The sequence below is a fragment of the Natator depressus genome, chromosome 8 (assembly GCF_965152275.1).
Source record: "Natator depressus isolate rNatDep1 chromosome 8, rNatDep2.hap1, whole genome shotgun sequence".
Lineage (NCBI taxonomy): Eukaryota > Metazoa > Chordata > Testudines > Cheloniidae > Natator > Natator depressus.
The window spans coordinates 65906657-65927270 of record NC_134241.1 but is presented as its reverse complement, the minus strand read 5'-3'; the positions used below and the strand labels follow the sequence as shown (position 1 = coordinate 65927270).

Here is a 20614-nt window from a genome sequence, read left to right as displayed (position 1 = left end):
TATGATTATTATAATTCATTCCCTTATTATCTCTGTTTTGCTTTCTGAGAATGATAGAACTTTGACAATTAAAAACAAACATGGAAATATACAGGTAAGGGCAATTCTGCCCTTGCAAATTAATGGGAGATTTACAAGTCCCTGTAAATAACAGTTTTGCTGACATGCCATTCTCTTCTACTTGCCAGCTGACAACACTAATTAAATTCATATCTTAAATTCATGACATGGCTAGCTACTAAAAATCAAGGACTGAATAGAGACACTGGATTTATGCTTATTACAACCATCTATAACCCACTTAAAAACCCTCCCAAGCTCCCCTGACTCCAGTGACTGGAGAGGTGTTAATAGGCAACTTCACCTTGATTGGTCCCTTGAAATATGTGTTAATGACTTTTGCTTGTATTTAGCTGTAACACTCCCAGTACATTTCTCAACGGTGAAGAAGAGCTCTGTGTAAGCTGGAAAGCTTGTCTCTTTCACCAACAGAAGTCGATCCAGTAAAAGATATTACCTCACCCACCTTGTCTCTCTAATACTGAATAAAAGCAACTCTGGGACATCTTTAATTTGTACACTTGCATTTTTATGTGTGTGTATTGTTCTTTGAAAAGCAGTATCCTATGGTTTTCATAGATTAGACTTGTATGTCCATTTGTGCCTGTTACACTTTAATCTCTTCCCCCCACTCCCTTCTGTGTGCCAACTCCCTTTCAGATATCACATTTTGCACTGAATAATCTATGTTAATATAGTGTGCTTATGGACCTAAAAGAAGGGTTTAGCAAAACTTTGACCTTGGCGTACATTAAAAATGCTGAACATGGAGTAAACACCGTATTCAGTGGGAGGAAACTAAAATCTGTTAGTCAACCAAAGCAAAGTAACAGCTCCAAGGAGTACATCTAAAAAGTTAGAGAAAATTAATTACCCACCTGCAGCCTAATCTTGCAATCTAACCAGAGAAAAATGAAAGAGTTTGACTAAATAAATATGTTTCATCTTTTGGCATCTGGGTCTTCTGACGTTTAATTAAAAGAAAAGGATGAACCCTAGCCGCTATGTTCTGCTCTTAATGCTAGATCGCTGCTTAGATACTAAAGCAACAGGCACATTGAAAATGCCTATGACAGATACATAAATGTAAATGGGAGCTATGCAAATATATGAAATAAAATGTATCCACTGTGCTCAGGTAAATGACATCCCACCCTACCACGAATTTCAAAACAATTTTTATTAAAAACACATTAACCCAAATAAAGGACAAGAAACCCAGACTGAAACACTTCACATGGAGAAAAAACTTGTTTTTGCCTTTGGATATGAGTTACTGGAAAATATCTTGGCATTCGGCAAGTTGGTTCTTGTGCCATCATGATACATTATTCTGGGAAGAGGAAATATCTACACTTAGCATTAGTGCTACAGCAAAAGTAGCAGTGGTATTAAACCCTGAGGTGAGAAACCACAATATAGGTTAACAGCCATCTAGCTCAATATTTAATTGGGTAGGACAGCATATACTTTTTTACCAGATGAGTTCAGCATGCTTAGGGGTGGTACACATCCTAACTCCTCCTTTGTTTGCAGTGTGTGAGAGACACCACTCTTACAGAATCGTTTTGGGGAATCTATTTATGCTACAGCATTCAATGAAATGGGGCTGTAACAATTCACTAAAACAGTTGTAGAGCCATTTTACCCCACCCACATTACACACAAATGTGTCAGAAGACAGCTGACCTTACTATGTTCTGGTAAAGTTACACCTGAATGGCCAGATCTAGGAGCACCAGAGCAGAGAGTTTAATGCCCTAGAGCAAAATAAGGAACAACAATTGACTAACACTGGGATTGATTTTTTCCCCCTCAATAAAATTAGATATTCTGCAAACTTTTTCCTGTGTTACTTCCAGACAGCTTTTCAGGAAAATCACTGCCTAGAAAATTAAACCAACAATATAATTATGTTCCATATTACCTATGGAATACAAAAGCATTCAGTATTTCCTTATGTATAATTGCAACCTACTTGTGATGTTCTACCCATGCATACAAAATGTATTGTTAGATTTGTCAATAGAAATATTACAGTGAAGTTGAATAATGTTGTATATAGGATAAAGCATAAAAGTTAAACAAATTTCTTAAATGCGTGTCATCAAAGCCCTTTTCAGTTTTAATAGTTTAATCTATTACAATGAAACATTTTAGTGAAGACTTAGCAAGTCTAAAGCTACGTAGTGTGAAAAAATCTCCAAATATCTACAAATAATATCTACAAATAATATTTGTAAAATATGCAAATGTATGTGTTCTGTTTTTATCATAGCTGCTAATTATTAGGCAGCCTACTCTTCCAAAAATAGTAGAAGTTTAAGAATACCTTCAAGTCTCTACAATGGCCTTGAGAATACTTTCAGCACTTTCTAAGGTCTTGTCTTCACAGTGCTGGCACAGTGCACTAAAGGTGTGCTCTAACATGTGGCAGTCTAACTGCTCAGCTCTAAAAGGTACCTCATTTGCATTAACGTAGTCCGAGTTTGGGACTACATTAAAGGGAACTAGGTAGCTTTTAGAACAGTGATACTAAGACCTCAGTGGTTCAGGAGCCAAATTAGCGATCAACATTACCCAAAACAGGCACAGTAGTATGAATTCATTGTTTCTTTTACTATGGTACAATATATTCTTATTTAAACAGTAAATATATATTCTCACAGCAAAATGCCTAACCAAGTATTATTTTATCAACTTCAACTGGTTAATAACATAGTAAAAGCATCCTGATTGGTTACTGCAAAGAGCTGCAGGAGACACATTGTAGGGCCACTGCGGCTCGCAAGCCTCAGTCTGAGTATCACTGTTTTTGACAGCAGGGTCTACACGGGGCAGTTAGAGCATTTTACAGAACACACCCTTGTGGTACATTTTGCCGCAACATGTAACCCTAACTTTATTCTGTGTTTACCATGCTATAAATAAAGTAAAATGGTTGTTTTTAAGATGCCTGTTATTCTAGTCTCCCCTGTTTGGATTGGTAATATTTTGGCAGTAAGGTTTTGTTTATTATCAGACCTACACAGTATGTTTGAACTACTAGTCTCATTCAGCAATTTGTTTTAGCAGCACGTCTAATTAGTAGCATAGTCTTTTAATATTATACTTCTGGTATGGTGCTTTGAAAGTCCAAATTATCTAATACAGCATTTCAACAACATTAAGAACATAAAATTCATTATTAAAAGGTCTATACATTTAAAAAGTAGTATCCATATTCATGACCCAATCTAATTTGTTGAGACAATTTAAAACATTAAAAAAAATGCCTCAGATTTCTACAGCAATTATTCTCACACTGCGATCCACAGAAATTCATCGTGGTGAAGAATCCATCAGTCTTCAGTAAGGATGCTAAGCCCAGCTATTACTCTTATGGCCAGTCTCTGATCACTGGTATAATGGCATATAGAAGGCTTTAGTTATGTTACTGTATAGTTATATCAGCGCAACAGAGATTGGAATCTGGCCCTTAGGCTTTCTTGAGGTTTAAATAATAAAACAAGATAAAACAAGCACCTATCTGCGTCTTGTGTGACTACTTCAGTTTTTGGGGGGCACACCCAAGGCCGTCTGAGGCATAATATATAGCCACCCTCTAACATACAATTTCCTTGCTGCTTTCCCTTTGCTTAGGGGAAGAGAGACTTGTAATTTATTGCTGGTTTATTGCAGCAGCAAATCACAACCCTACCACAACAGCTAACCTGGCCAGTGTTGGGAAGATGGAGCAAGCTAAAGTTCCACCAGATCCCTGCCCTTCCCCACCCATTTGTTCTGGGCATGGGGAGTGCCGAGTGCATAGGGGAGTAAGATAGATGGTTTTAGTCCCCATTGTGGCTTTGCAGGGCTTTGAATATCAGTACGGAGACCTTGAACTGGATTCTATATTCTGTGGGGAGCATGATGGTAACATGTTCACAATGACCCAGGTTAATAACCAGACAGGTTTTGTACCAGTTAAAGCTTTTCCAGGGTATATGGCTTCATTTCTATCTGTAATGAGTTGCAACAATCAAACCCAGAGGTCATAAATGTGTAGATCACTATGGATAAATCTGAGTCTGACAGGCTGGATCATAATCTTCTTGCCACCACAGACTGAAGTGGGTGTTTGTCTTCAGTTATGGCTATTTGCTATTGGATGCTGTTTGCTAAGATCCTGTGCTTGGTGTCCTGTGACAGTGGCTCTCAACCTTTCCAGACTACTGTACCCCTTTCAGGAGTCTGATTTGTTTTATGTACCCCCAAGTTTCACCTCACTTAAAAACTACTTGCTTACAAAATTGGACCTAAAAATACAAAAATGTCACAGCACACTATTCTGAAAAATTGCTTTCTCATTTTTACCATATAATTATAAAACAAATCAATTGGAATATAAATATTGTACTTACATTTCAGTGTATAGTATATAGACCAGTATAAACAACTCAGTCTGTATGGAATTTTAGTTTGTACTGACTTCGCAAGTGGGTTTTTTGGTAGTGTGTTGTAAAACTAGGCAAATATCTAGATGAGTTGATGTACCCCCCTGGAAGACCTCTGCATACCCCTGGTTCAGAACCACTGTCCTATGAGACCTCTTGATTGCAAATGATATTCTGTTTGAAATAAGCTAATTTCTTGTAATGGGATGTGTTGTGTTTGTGGGTAAATGGCAAAAGTCTGTATTCAGCAATCATCCAGAGCCTTCAAGGGCTTGCACATTTTTGCCTAGATAGGTCCCGCAGACGAGAGTATCAGATATGCAGAAATTTAGTATTTGTAATGAAAAGTGATAGTTAAATAGAATGCAGCTGTAGCTGCAATTCAATGCATGTAACAATTGTGTCAATGCTTAGCAAGAGGTTACAGTTAAGTCAGGACATCTAAACATTTGAATAAGACAGATTTTACTCTTAGATATACCATGCTGGGTGAGGCCCCCAATGAAATGAATCAAAGTCAGACATATATATCACAGGGCAAAATATGTCCCATTATGTTGAAACATGGTACCAAACACTGTAGTATGCTTATGACATATACTTGGGAAAGGAAAACATCATTCAAAATATATTGCAATATTTCCTACTTTTCTAATATGAAAAATATACATTCACTATAATATATAAAAATAGATGAATATTTCTTTTCAATGCTTATATTTAACTAACATAGGGAATTACAATACCAGACCTGGGTTATGAGATTTCACAGTCTAATGTGCATAAATACCATGAAGCATGCCCTAACCAACCTCCCGCTATATCTTATTATTTAAAAAACCATATCTTTGCTACTTTATTTCCCATTGCACAGTCCAAAATGTATGTTCTTCAAGCAATAACCTCACACTTTCCTTCAGTTCCTTTCCTTTATTAATGGTGTATAATCAGTATTAAAGACTAATTTTGCAAAGCATGTATAGACCAGACATTGACCAGATACATACACACATACACAATTTTGTAAAATATTTGGAAATCAGATGAAATGTTACAGTGAATTCTTTAGGTTTTCTTGCCATTAACGTGAGATACGTATCTTCATTTTGCCCCCAATCCAAAACTAAGGTTGTTTTCCAAGATTTAATCCATGCTTACAAGAAAATCAGCTATTTTAAAAGTCAGAACATGTTTCCCATAGCATTCTTTCACAGATCAGATTTCAAGTTTCTCTGAAACAAATCTGAAGTACAGGCTTCTAGTGTTCCCATTTTTGCCAAGTTTATCCTACTGACATGAAATATGTTTTTTACAGGTTTTGAAATTAAAGTCCCAATATTTTTATTAGCATAAAGGTTTAGGGTGAACCTAGTTTAAAAACACTCAACAGTGAATCCATTACCTTTTAGCTCTATTTATACCAGGAAATAAAAAGGGACAGCCAACAAACTTGCAATATACCAGTGCTATATCAAAGAGAATAACTGTGTTTTTACAAATATTGGGAGGGCAAGCTATTTATGACAATTTTTCCTTATTAACAAAAACACATTATAGATGTTCAGCACAGTGCATGTTTTTATCAAAACAAGCCCTGAGCCATACAAATCCTCATCCACATGCTCAACTTGAAGCATGTCAATAGTCCTACTGTCCATTAAGTCAGCTAATGCACATGCTTAAAGTAAAACATGTGCATAAGGGTTTGCAGGATCCCTCTTCAGAATGCAAAAAATTAGAGTTATTTCAGATTTCCCATTCCAGGCAAAGTTTCCTTCAAACCTAAATCACATCTTAAATCCCCTTTCCTACAAACTTTCATTTAATCTTTTGTATTATAAAGAAAATTCAAACACTGGACCCAAATTCTTGCTTGCTTTATAGATATGCATAAATATGACAGCAACACATACACACAAGCACACCCATTTTGTTAACTGCAGTGTAATGGAGAGAATGGTTGTCCCAAGCCTGGCACCCATAAAAACCAGTGCATAGACCACTGTGAAGGCCATCCTCAACTGGACCCAGATGGGGAAGCCACAGAGCATGGGGAAAGAATCAAATAGTAGACCATATGTTTTTGCTTTTCAGTTTGCTTTTCTTTTGCACAGGTCTAGGTACACTCCCTTTCTGCTGGCTCTTCTAGCCACTACCAGCTTCTCCTCTTTCTTATCTGTTGCCCCTCTGGCCCCCTGTCTCTTATCCTTTCCTCTTATGCAGCAGAAAGAGTGACAAGTGAATATCTTTAACTCTAAAAGAAATCTGCCAAATGCAACCACATAATCTCTGAAGAGAAAAACAGACACTATCCATTTATTGTTTATAGGGTAGGACAGCTGGGGATAGGGATCTTCACCAAAGTAAGAGCTTTGCCAGAAAAAGAAGCAGAATTACTTTAAGCCAGGTGAAAATTCCAATGCCTTCACACTTGTTGCTACTTCCTGGGGGCCATATACTGCCCAGAGTCTCCCCTCCAACCTTTTAATTGATTTAAATCCCTGTCACCGGGGATTGCATAGTGTAACCCGGAACAGAATTTGGTCCTTACACTCCAAAGACAACTCAGTTTTTATTAGGTTGGGACCTACCATAGACATCTGTTATTTTTAAAATAGCCAAACACAGAACAGAAGCAGGCTACGGCAGAGGATTTGCCTAAAAAGAGCGATGATTACATAGAGTACCTATTGCTGATATCAACTAATATTTGGACATTGCAAGGACATGCTACTGAAAAACAGCAAATATCATCTTTGTTAAAAATATGGCCCATGTTTCAGTATCACAACACTGTGGGGAGCAAAACACATCAGACCTCTCGAACACGTACTAGACTAGGCAATTTTTAAAGCCTGTGTATTAAAGTTTAATTGGTAACTTTAACCTTGACTATCACTTTCAACAGAAATATCACAGTAGTGCTAGGATTTTCAGAGATTTATGATCCTGTGTTCTTGAAAAGATACTAGCACCACTGTAGTAATGTATGTCTCAAATAATTGATCTGTCTCTTACAAGTGTTGTTCTCTTGATTGCACATTGCCTTGAGAGAGAGAAGCTGTTATCTGATGGAAACACCACCAGTCAACAGTACATTTAGAAGGATACAAATAAGATAGGGATTGCCTTGCTATTATGACTTAATTTGAAAATTGCCACATTGCTTATACAGAAGAATGTGATCAATATGTAGTTTTCAGCTATGTTTTGTTAGCTCTTATTTCAAATATATGTAATAGCAGAATCAATTTTGCAGAAGTATGAAGATTTGACACCAATATTTTCAACCAGGAGACATAAATTTAGGTACCTAAAAATAGTAGAATGATTTTCAGAGGTCCTGAACTTCCACTGGCTTCCAAAAAACAATTGAGGACCAGAGTCTGCCATCAATACTAACATTGACTGGACTTCAACAGAACTACCTGCAGAATAAGGTATTCAGAGAATCTCGGCCTTAATAACTTACGATTCAGGAAAGCACTTAAGCATGTGCTTAAGTCCCACTGACTTCAGTGGCATTTAAACACCGGCTTAAGCCACCTTCCTGAATAAGGGACCTCAATAATTACTGGACTTCAGTGGGAGCTGAAAATACTCAAGTTACTTATATTTAAGTGCCTACGCAGGGACTTGAGAGCCTAACAGTAGACAGCAAAGTTTAAAAATTCGAGCCTAAATGAGAGCTCACACACACATGGACAATATGCCTAATACATCAGTTTGTATAACTGAATGAGTAAATAGACAATAGCCCCACTAGGCCAATGGCTTGTTACTCTTCATGCTGCCCCTTCTGATAGCAGTACATATTAAAAGTTAAACTTATTTTTAAATGGCTTCAGTTTCCTCGAGTAGAAAGGCATACAGACTGACCTAAGTGCAGAGTGAAGCAAGTTTTGGCTAGAGGCAACAAAGCAACTGTAAACCTTCTAAAACATCTCATAATCTGACATGAGTAAGAAGGGTGTGGATTGTTTCAAGTAGTTACAACATTTAGAACCTGTGCAGCTGAACACTGGGAACGATGGCAGCCTAACCACCACACTTACTCCTCAGCAAACACACAGCTTTTACCAGGTTTTGAGATGGTGCAAGGCTGCTAGCCCATTTAGTGTTCTACTCAAACTGTACTCAGGTATCTACATTGAGAAACATTTAACAATAACTTAGTTTTATTCAGAATAACTATTACCATACGCATAACAAATCTCCAGTAATTAAACTGTGAAAAGAAACATACAAACGACAAAAGCATAATTACTGTAAAAAAATTCAGTGTTAAACAGAAGAACTATTGAATAGTCTATTCAGAAAAATAATTGGTCTCCAGAGGAGATGCTCACGCAGTTAGTACATAGTTTGTAATTAAACCCTTAATTTTCTTAAGAGCCAGTGTTCGTGATTCTATAACAACATCAAACAAATTCTAGTGAAAAATACAGCCTTTACGAAGGTGTATGTAAAATTACAGACTATTTATGCCTTTTTTGGAGAGCAGCTAAAGTCCAGTCCAGCAAAGCACGGATAAATCCCAAGACAGGTTGAAAGCACCGAGAACTTTGTAGGATCAGAAACTAAGGTTTATACAGTAGCTGCCTGTTTTCAACAGCAAAGTACACAAGAGTGGAGAAACTGCTAACCAAAAGCCCAGAAGCTTTTCAATGTGCAAACAAAGCTAAACAAGCACTACTTATAAACATGCATGTAAAAAAGCCTGGAGTTCAGTCAGTCATATGACTATATCTTTGAAAACACAGCCAAGCCATTGATTTAGACGTGCAAGACTTTAGGTTCCCAACAGAAAAATGTTCAATGTGTTCTCAACACAGCGTGCAGTGTAATGCTGATCATGATACACCATGATGTTATAGCTTGAAGCTTTCTTTTGCCTTTTTAATTCAAAAGGGTAATTAATAAAAGGTATAAAACAAACCTGAGTCCATGTGCCTGGAGTTTCTTCGAATTCCATTAGTTCGTTTCTGCATAGCAAAAATACAAGTCAAAAACATGTATAAACCGGTTTTCATTTCTAAGTATAGTAGAACCTCAGAGTTAAAAACATCAGAGTTACAAACTGATCAGTCAACCTCACACCTCATTTGGAACCAGAAATACACAAACAGGCAGCAGCAGCGGCAAAAAAAAAAAAAAAAAGTGGGGGGGGGATTCAATACAGTACTGTGTTAAATGTAACTACTAAAAAAAATAAAGGGAAAGCACATTTTTCTTCTGCATAGTACAGTTTCAAAGTTGCATTAAGTAAATGTTCAGTTGTAAACTTCTGAAAGAACCACCATAATATTTTGTTCAGAGTTACGAACAACTTCCATTCCCAAGGTGTTTGTAACTCTCAACTAAACTAGTGTTTGTAGTCTACTAGGCAAAGCCAATTTTTAAAAAGTTCTCTTCCATCCTACAATGGGGTTAATGCAGAAATATCATGCGTTAATATTTTATTGTTGGGGTGCAAGTGACACAAAAGGTTCATGTGTTAGTCTGTCACCTCTTGACATCTGGGTTCAAACTCCACTGAGATCACATGTGAAAATGATTGTAATAACTCAGCCTATTTTATAGTGGAAAAATACACAACACAGTTTGGCATTGTCTGACTCGGGGAAGGTCCGGAACTAGAACAGCAGCAAGAATGAATGTGAATGAAGCTGCAGTTCCAATAGGATGGGACCTTTACACTGTTCTTGCTTTGTACTAAAGCTCCTTATAGTTAACAATGCCTGTCCCATCTCTCAAATGAGCATTTAATTTTTTTTTTAAAACATGACGTAATAAACTTTTACTCTATTTGTTTAAGTTTAGTTTAGGCAAACTGGAGCCATATGAAATCCCAGGTACACTATACAAACATGATGGTTTATTATTTGGCAAGTGCTGATTTGTACCAGTTGCACAGATCTCTGCATTTAAATAGGCCCTGAGGAACTCCAGTGCATAATAAGGTATATTTGTATGTTAGTCATCTCCTCCTGCTACTTGTTTTAATTAGTAGCTTGCATGAGGGCTCATGCAAATTACAATGTTTTACTCAAGCCAAGCAGAGCAAAAACAAAGGGTGCAATCAGGTTTTTTAAAAATTGAGACTGTATTGTTTATTCACACTGACACAGAGAGGAGAGGAGCCATAAGCTTGGGGTGAGGGGAAAGCTGGGGGGAAGTTATTGTGGTTGGTTGCAAACTGTTTCCATGGCTTAACTGGAAAAAAAAATGTGATAACTTATCAATGTACAATAAAATTACATACACTAAAGGAAAGAAGAGGGCATACAAAATACCCAAGGAAGTAAATGTTGGGAGTGTGTGAAAATGTACTGAATGCTTCATCTTATGTTGTTATCATCAGCAGATCTTCACATTTTCTGCAACATAAATCCATTTTTTCTTAAAAACCTGATCTTCGTTTACACTATGTCCCCTTTACACCACTCTGGCAGCATAAAGGAACCTTAAAGACATATTAAATACATTTAAGACCGCTTCATACTACCAGAACCATGTAAAGGGGCCATGGCACAAATGAGAATAAGGCTCCAATTTTACATTCTACATAAAATCAAGGTACAGAAACCTCATCGGGAGAAGGAATTTTTTCTTACAAAAATCTCAAGAATCAAGTTGGAGGAAAAGGCATGGAAAGAGGAGGAATAAAATAGAATTAGGATAAATATTATCTCATCCAGTCACATATGTTCCTCATTGGTAGTTTTACTCACTTCTGGCAACCTTGTCCATAACATACCATAAGCAATCTGTTTATAGCTTCTTCAATACTGTATGCCATGTGTAATGATCAACAGACTTTTAAGCAAACAAACCAAGCTGTAGTTTTGGTATTTAAGAATGTTCATGTTTCACAGTTTAGAGAGAGATTAAAAATATAAAACAAACAAACAGCACATGGCAGAAGGTAAGGTAGCAAACTGCTGGTGGTGAGGAGTCTATTAAAATGAGCACATGCAACAGACATTTTAAAGTGAGTTTATAGCACTGGCAACTGAGGTCTTCTACATAATCATAAAACATGTCTAAACACATGCCAACCACTCCTCCCTCTTCCCCTCAGAGTTCTGTCAATGTTTTTTTTATCCTTATAATGTGTGATCCCCTCAAGGAAAACCGAATAGTTCTATACCCATTAAATCCTGCCCACTCCCATAAACCTATCAAAATAGGGCAAACTAATGTCAACTATAAGAATTATTTTATGATATGGACATCTGCCCAATAGGGGCTGAGCTGAACTGAACTCAACATCTCACCACACATAGGCCACTGAACAGTTATCAAAAGGTTATAGTTCATGGTCCATAATGACCTGTGCCAGATCTCAACATTTAATGGGGGTCACACAGGTGAGATTCCATATCTATTTAACAGTCACCACAACCATCCAGGGCCCATAACATTACACTTTAATTATCCAAAGCACTAGGTTTTCTAAGCTATAAGTGACAGAAATGTATATCCTCCATTAAATTCTCCACAAGTCAAGGGGGTAAAAAAACCTGTTATCTGCCCAGTATAGAGGGCTTATATTTTCAGTCCTAGATTTCCTTTTACAATTCATTTAGCCACTAGATCAAACATTAACATTACTAAAGATGACAGGCCTGTATATAACACTTCTGTTCGGGTAAGTGGTGTAAAACAAAACCAGTTGTCAGTGGGGTTCTATTAATTCCTCCAATAGGTTTTAAGGAAATTTAAACAGGTCTATTAACATAAGAACTTCCAAATAGCAATTAGACAGCAGAAGCTAGCTAAAAATGTACACTATCCTAGGAGCAGGCTGAGAATACAGTCTTAGTTAAGTAACATTTATTAGCAGTCAGCATTAATCTGCCATTATATTATTATAACAGTAATACTTTTCTTTTGATTTGCATTGCCAACCTGAGTCATGGCAGGACAGCTTGCAAGTAGAGACAATCACAAACCTGAATAGGTAAAATTATCATCCTACAAATGTATATGGTGCTCATAACCATAATGCCAGTTTACAGAATGAATTTACATCCACTGATCTAAAATGGATGCTGGAAACGCAACATAGTGTCCTGGGTTTAAAATATAGTCTGTATTTTGACAAAGTTAGTGGGAAGTAGGACTTTTACTTCTTTCTGTATCATAATGGAAAGACATCAGCAATATGCAGTGAGATACCTCACTGTTACTTGCAGTATTCTTAGAGCTTTGTCATGACATATCACGCGTACCGACTAACTTCTCTGGACATTAGTAGTTCATTTTGCTGTCCTGTCAGAATTAAACAAATTCCATGCTTGCCGAGTGACACTAAGAAAGAATACGGTTATGTAAAAAGTCAGCATTCCACTGCAAATTTTGCAGCTTACTGAGGCTGAAGAATTGCAGATTTATTAGTCCGTAGTAATATAGTATTATTGCAGAATTTGCTGAAATTTACCTGAGGATAGTTTTATCTCTGTTGCCAAATTTGGCCTAGAACAGTTGGAGACCTCTGATCACTGATATTCTGAGTTAAATTAACATTGTTTTACTTTCCCCCTATAATTTAAGAAAACCTACATTCTTCCCAGTATCCTAAACACTGAAAAATCTCAATGAAAATTAAGTTAATCCCCTGCAATTTAATACAGATATAGCTAATTGTTAGTGTATGTACATGAAGTCACTTCTACTGCTAGAGTCTGCATAACTCTAAATAAATGTAAGTTAGCTGCAGAAAAAATACATTATCTGTAGCACTGGCACAGCCGTACGAAGTAAATGAACAATTTGTAAGCCATCAACAAAATAAATATCGCATAAAAATTGAAAATAAATCCTTACCTCATGTTTCAGGATCCCATGTTCTGAAACAAAAGTAAAAATGGGCATTATCAGTGCCTGTCAATTTGTTCTTTTATATAGTAATCTCTGTACTGCGCTGCCTGAGAACACACTCCTGCTTTGTTTTGCTAACTGATACCTGTAACATGGTCCGACAGCCCTGGAGCTGAGCTAATTATTGTTTTGCAAACTCTGTTCTTAGACCTGATTGGCTCTTGTCAGGTAACACTGAACCAACGCTATAAATGGCCTGTTTCTGAGTTCTGCTGAACTTTCTAACAGTTGTACGCCAAACAATCAAATAATTTAAATCTTTAGAAATGGTTATACTGAGTTTCAAAACACTATGTAACCGCATACACTTTGGGAAATTCTATAGTTAAGATTCCTATTGCAACTGTAATTTAACCTTCCTCTAATCCCTTTGCATCTATATAATATTCTATATTGCTGTATAATCAGTTCAATGTTTTGCCTACTGGTTGTGGTGGGAACCTTAGCTTTGATGTTTCCTGAGATTCATGTACTTAAATTCTCAAGTAGCACTGCACTAACATACTGTAGGTTTTTTTGCAATGAGTTTCCTTGTTTTCTTTTAGTGAAAAAAGAAAAGCAGCATGAGAAAAGGATAAAGAAAGGTACTCTTGTGGGTTATCAGAATGGCTGCATCAGTGTATTAAAGCTGTGTGCATACAGAGCACCACATATTTCTATGAACCCAGCAAGAGTCTGGGGAACGGGGTGGATTTTGGAGTGTGTGATCTGATCAACATACTTTCTAATAAACACATCACTGCACCTGGATTTTATTTTACTGCCTTATCACACAGCTGTGTTTATTTCTATGTGGCATTCTCCGGGCCCACTCCTGATATCTGGAAAGGAAAATTATGTACTGCACATGTCCAGAGTGTAGTTTACAACCACAGAAAATTTCCAAATTTTTTCAAACTTGGGTGTGAAAATCAGGGTCCAGATATCCAGGGTCCAGAGCCTCAAAGAATAAGCAATTGAATCAACTGATTGTATACAATATTATTGTACTATAAAAGTGTACTGAGTAAGATGTCATAAAAAACTGGTGATATGTTGGTCGCAGATATTACTGCATGATGTATGTATGGGTTGTGTATAAAGAATTATGTATGTGTCCTGGCAATGTGTTCTTAAAATGTATTTTAGAAACAGTGCATAAACCGAGCCTGCCCTAGACAGACAAATGTGGATTTATCTGTCCGGCTGGCTTGATTACAGGCAGAGGATTATGAAAGTACATTTACATATAGGGTAAACAAAACAATCAAACTAACTAGCAACAGAGGGGGAACAGAGTCAACAACCCCACGAAGCCTTCTGGCTTTTGAGGCAAAGACACTGGACTTTGGGAAACAGAAGGGGAACAAAAAGACATTCTAGTTGTCCCTCAGTTAGGGCAAAACATGCATTTCTTACCAAGGACAATATACTGAATGAGCCAAATATGAAGCTCTAAAACCAAACATTTTGATTTGCTAAAGCTAAAAAATGCATCCAAAATGGTTCTTACTATACGGAACAAACCTCTTGGTTATTAACATTTTATTTAAATATAAACAGACTTGTTGACAATAAGAATATGAACCAAGAAATCTCAGCAGGAGACTGGAAGGACAGAATGCTAGCAAGTATGAGCAGTATAATTTTCCCCTCATGGATGGAATGGCAGGGGAAAATTTTGGCACACTCAGGGAATTTTTTTTTTAAAAAGGGTTATAAAGTTTTTTTTTTCAGCTTTACCAAAAATATTCATTCACCTTTGTGTACTAAAAGAGCAGGGGGAGAGGGGGAAGCAAAGGAATAGTTCTGAGGAGATTATTAAGGCTGAGATTTTCAAAGGAGCCCAAGGCAGTTAAGTGTTCAAATCTGTCTTGAAATTCAATAGGATTTAGGCACTTAACTCTCTTGGACTCCTTTGAAAATGACAACCTAAGGTAAGGGCATGAAGGTAAGAATGAAATTACCTTTTTGGCCTTTACTCCTATATAGCATCACTACCTTGGCATTATAAATTATTTCAAAACTGAACTAAGTACCGTATGAGTACCATGAAAATGGAATAATTATAAAAGTTCATTCCCAATCATAAGTTCTGTTAGTGTTTTATCTTCAGTCCCCATATGTCTCAAATATTAGAGTGCACTGGGTGCCTTTCTGTCCTGGTGTGGGAGAGTTTATCGGAGGAGACTCGGGCTTTTGAGTGAAGAAAGCACCTTGTCTTAATAGCTGACGTGGCTTATTGCTGCTTTTTTATGAATATCATAAACACTAATCTTGGAGTGAGTTTCAAAGTTCACTAGGATAAAGTGAGTTCAGTATCCCAATGTTGTGATTTGATGTAGAAAGAGAAGCTGAATGATTAACTTCTAATATTTGGGGCTCAGAGAGATGCAAAAAATCAGTAACATAGAAAGGCTATAAATATCCCTGATAGCTACATATGAGTTTTACTGAGAGAAGTATTTATGGTAATAGTTCACATTAATGATATTTAGTGTTCAAAGTAAATACTATACTACTCCATTACCCCAAGCCAGCAGAGATTCTGTTGTTAAAGACTGAAGGCCAAATTCAAACTTGGCATAAGCAAATGCAACTCCACTGAAGCTGACAGTATTTCATCTATTTACTCCATGTCTGAATTAGACCTTAAAACTTTGCCAAAGTGACATTTACTCAGGAAGCCCCTTCAGCATGCCTAAAGACCACAGTGAAACTAACCATCTGATATCAATATTGCCAAAAAAGCCTTGTTTATCTTCAGCATATATACACAAATTTCATTCATTATGGCAGGGGTTCTCAAACTGGGGGTCGGGACCCCTTAGGGGGTCATAAGGTTTTTACATGGGGGGTTGCGAGCTGTCAGCCTCCACCCCAAACCCCGCTTTGCCTCCAGCATTTATAATGGTGTTAAATATATAAAAAGTGTTTTTAATTTATAAGGCGTGCTTATATGAAAGGGGTCACCAGTACAAAAGTTTGAGAACCACTGCATTATGGTGAGAAGAAAACTGCTAAAGCAAAATGTATAGTCTCCAACAAAGTGAAATCATTACTACTTTAATCTAATGCTTACATCTATTCAATTTCAGTCTCCATATATCCATGAAACTTTGCATCAGATCCTTATCTGAATCACTTCCCCAGGAGTTTCTGATTAGGAGTTCAAGAGCAGATTCCTTGCTTCATCTGCACAGAATTATTCATACTTGTGTCCTAAAATGCCGTACCTATTAGGCAGAAGCTCTCTTTTTTCTGCCTCTAACATTTTCATTTCTATTCTTAGTATTTCCATAGTTTGTTATCTTAAACTCATGGTTGTCTTTCAGCTTTATTTTGGAAGTTCACAGTAATCAGACTATGAACCCATATTACAGTTTCAGGGAAAATGTCCAGGCTATAACCGATATCTTTTGACCAAGATCTTGACACGCTTCCACATTCTTTTTATCACATTTCTCCTGGATAATTGCAGTTCATAATTTGTGGATCTTTCTCTACTTTCCTTATGCACTCACAGTTTGCACAAAATTGTGCCTCTAGACTCCACAAAGGAACAATGATCACTAGACGTATTAGTCTAGTGCTGAGAAAACTATACCTGCCTTCAGTGAAGCAGCAGGCTAACTTTAAAATATTTTGCAACCTACACAGTAGCAGAACTCCTAACAAGCATGATTCTTCATACCAGGAAAAAGTATCAGTCCATATTATGGGACCCATAACCTCCACTCTTGTTCAGAAGGCCTTTGGAGAATTTCTCGAGTAAGGACTGTACCATTTGATTTGAGAGAGATTTGGATTTTATTCTTCCTAACAAATTTGATTCTCTGACTTATTATTCAACTTCTAAAACATCTTTGAAGACTCATCTTTTTAGCACTGCATTTTCATAATCTCTATATATCACTATTTTTGTAAAGCATCCAAACTGGCATCAAAGCAAGACAAACTAATTCCTACACTGCTGCTATATAAAATAGGGTCACAATGTCCACCAGCAGAATTTTTACAAAAGAAAATTTTAATTTAAATATGGACTGGTTACAAACAAGACAGTGTAGCCATTGAGGGTATGTCCACACTGCAAAAAAAAAGCCACATGGAACATGTGCTACAAAGCTAAAAATAGCAGTATAAACATTCCCGCTCAGGCTGAGAGCCCTCTCAGAACCTCCCCCTGGCTGGGTTTCAGAGCCCAGGCTTGAGCCCAAGCAGGAACATCTACACTGTTATTTTTAGCCCCATTACGTGAGCCCAAGCCAGTCGACCTGGGCTCTGAGATCTACTGCCCTGGGGTATGGGGTTTTTTTATTGTTGTTGTTTTTGAGATCCTGAGGGATTTCAGTTTTGACAGCAAACTGCTTTTAATGGATCAGTTCAGCACAATTTTTAGGTTTTGTTTATAGACTGAAGTCATGAGACCATTTGGCCACATTCTCCCGATTACAACAACAGTAACAGGAACAGCATCTAGTCCAGACAAGTGCGCGACTGAACAGATAAACAAGTTAGTTAAATTGGAGAAGACGAGGGTTAATGTGAGAATTGAAAGGTTGGTAAGGAACTGGTTAAAGAGGAGACTACAACCGGTCATACCGAAATGTGAACTATCAGGCTGGAGGGAGGTTACTAGTAGACTACTTCAGGTATTGGTCTTGGGACCAGTCTTAATTAATTAACATTTTCATTTATGATCCTAGCACAAAAAGTGAGAGTGTACTAATAAAACTTGCTGATGATACAAAGTTGGGAGGTATTACCAATATGAAGGTGGACTGGAATTTCATACAAGATTCTGAAAAACTGGACAATAGAAATGGGATGAAATTTCATAGTGCAAATAAGAAGTTTTGCTATAAGTTGGGGACATAATCAGTTGGAAGTGACAGAGAAGGAGAAAGGCTTGGGTGTATTGGTTGATCACAGGATGACTAGGAGCTGCCAATGTGATGTGGCCATGAAAAAGGCTAATGCAATCCTAGGATGCATCAAGCCAAGTGTTTCCAATAGAGATAGGAAAAGTGTTATTACCATCATACAAAGCACTGGTGAGATCTCATCTGGAATACTGTGTGAAATTCTGGTCTCCTGTGTTTAAGAAAGATTAATTCCAACTGAACAGGTGCAGAGAAGGACTACTAGGAAATTAGAGAACCTATCCTAGAAGAGGAGACTTAAGAAGCTTGGATTTGTTTACCCTAAACAAATGAAAACTGGAGATACGACTGCTCTCTCTAATACATTAGAAGGATAAACGCCAAGGAGGGAGAGGAGTTATTTAGGTTAAGCGCCAATGTTGGCACAAGAATACATGGATATAAACTGGCCATCAACAAGTTTAGGCTTGAAATTAGATGAAGGTTTCCAACCATCAGTGTAGTGAAGTTCTGGAATAGCCTGCCAAGGGAAGTAGTAGGGGCAAAAAACTTCATTTGTTTCAAAGACTGAGCTTGATCATTTTATGGAGGGAATGGTATGATGAGATTGTCTAGAATGGTATGTAGCCCATTTGTGACTGCTAGTAGCAAATATCTCCAATTGCCAGAGATGGGACACTAGATGAGGAGGGCTCTGAGTTATTACCGTGAACTCTTTCCTGGGTGTTTGGCTGATGGTTTTCGCCAACATGCTCAACGGCTGACTGGCTGCCATATTTGGGGTTGAGAAGTAATTCCCCTCAGGTCAGCTTGGCGGAGACCTTGGGAGGTTTCCACTTTCCTCTGCAACATGGGAAATGGGACACTTGTTGGTTTAAATTAGAGTAAATGGTGGATTCTCTGTAACTTGGAGTCCTTAAATCATGATTTGAGGATTTCAGTAACTCTGCCCGAGATTACGGATCTATTACAGGAGTGGGTGGGTGAGATTCTGTGGCCTGCGATGTGCAGGAGGTCAGACTAGATGATCACAATGGTCCCTCTTAACGTCTAAGAGTCTAGTGGGAATAGCTTAATCTTCAGTTATATAGCAGAGCAACTGGGGCTTACGTGCTAACTAAATGAACAGTGAAATATGGGGATACAATAGGGGAATACCTGTCTTTTAAAAATATTTTAACTTTTATTTATTAAATGTAGAAAATGTAAAGTAGACCACTTGAAAATGAGGCTATCTGTTCCTTAAGGCTCACAGTGAGGGCATATGGACTCTATGACCTTACATTGTATATAGTGAGGTGTTATGAGAGTATCACAAGCAGTTGCCCAGGACAGGACTTTGCCCCAAAGCACCCTGATCCCACAGTGATTGTTATTCAAGCTCAGTAAGGATGATTAGTTCAACAAAGGCTGAACAATATTATTTAAGTTAAATAAGAAACAGCAACTCTCCAATGAGCATTCTGGGACTTGAACATTTGTTGGTCAATGCTATGGTGGCTTTGGAGGACAGCCAGCAAATCTGTAGCTACTGAACAAGCCAGGGAAAGGTAAATAGGGAAAGCTGTTGGTTTTATATCACATCAAAAACACATCTTGATTATGAATAGTCTCATATTAGGTAAAAATTATGTGCTGCAACATACAAAAATCTACACAAGGAGCACGTGTACTTTTCAACAAATATGTTATAATAAAAACGTAGCTTCTTTCATTTACAGTTCATACACTTCTGTAACATTTTTTAAACAAGTAATCACATACTATCCATGCATATGAAAGCTATATATCCTTTTCATCTCAGTCCATTTGGCTCTTTCTCAGGCAGAACTATCTGAAATAGTGGAATTTAAATGAAAAAGGAATCAAGCAGAGGCTATCTTGTTTTGTGGTTTTGTTTGGTCTGGTGGGGAGCAAATGACAATAGACTTTTATCAAGTAACATACGTTAAAACTGGGTTTTAAGCAGAGCTCACGTGGAAGAGGAATTCTCCTGACACCATTTGCTTGCTGAAAGATGACCGTGTGAAATGTTCCAGTTGTTCGAGTAGCAAATTTGGGGTACTCAGATCTGCCTAGCTACAGCACAGTGTAAAAATGCCAGTTAAGATTTTTCCTATTTATCTATGTCTGAATATAAGATGATTCTAACATCCATTCTCTGGAGAACCTGGAGACAGCTATAAACAAGAGGTTGTCATGGATTTTACTTTATTTATTAAATATTTCTAATACTTTTGCCTATGCTCAGGGATTTATCTCATTGAAAGATTATATTGTCTATGCAACCAGGAAACAATTGTCTGAGACACTCAATCCTATTTTAATGGGAATGATATAGCAAAAGGGGTGGTCTGGTTGAAGTAT

At 37.3% G+C, this 20614-nt stretch overlaps 1 protein-coding gene across 1 annotated transcript in view; it reads right to left on the bottom strand.

The window, feature by feature from the left end:
* The window catches only part of VAV3 (vav guanine nucleotide exchange factor 3), a 248808-nt gene that overhangs the window by 70801 nt on the left and 157393 nt on the right, over positions 1–20614 (bottom strand). Inside the window, exons 18-19 of the mRNA XM_074961222.1 lie at positions 13329–13351; positions 9436–9481 (exon numbers count right to left, since the gene is read on the bottom strand). Of these exons, the coding sequence (XP_074817323.1) occupies positions 9436–9481; positions 13329–13351 (69 nt within the window). The remainder of the gene's footprint in view (positions 1–9435; positions 9482–13328; positions 13352–20614) is intronic.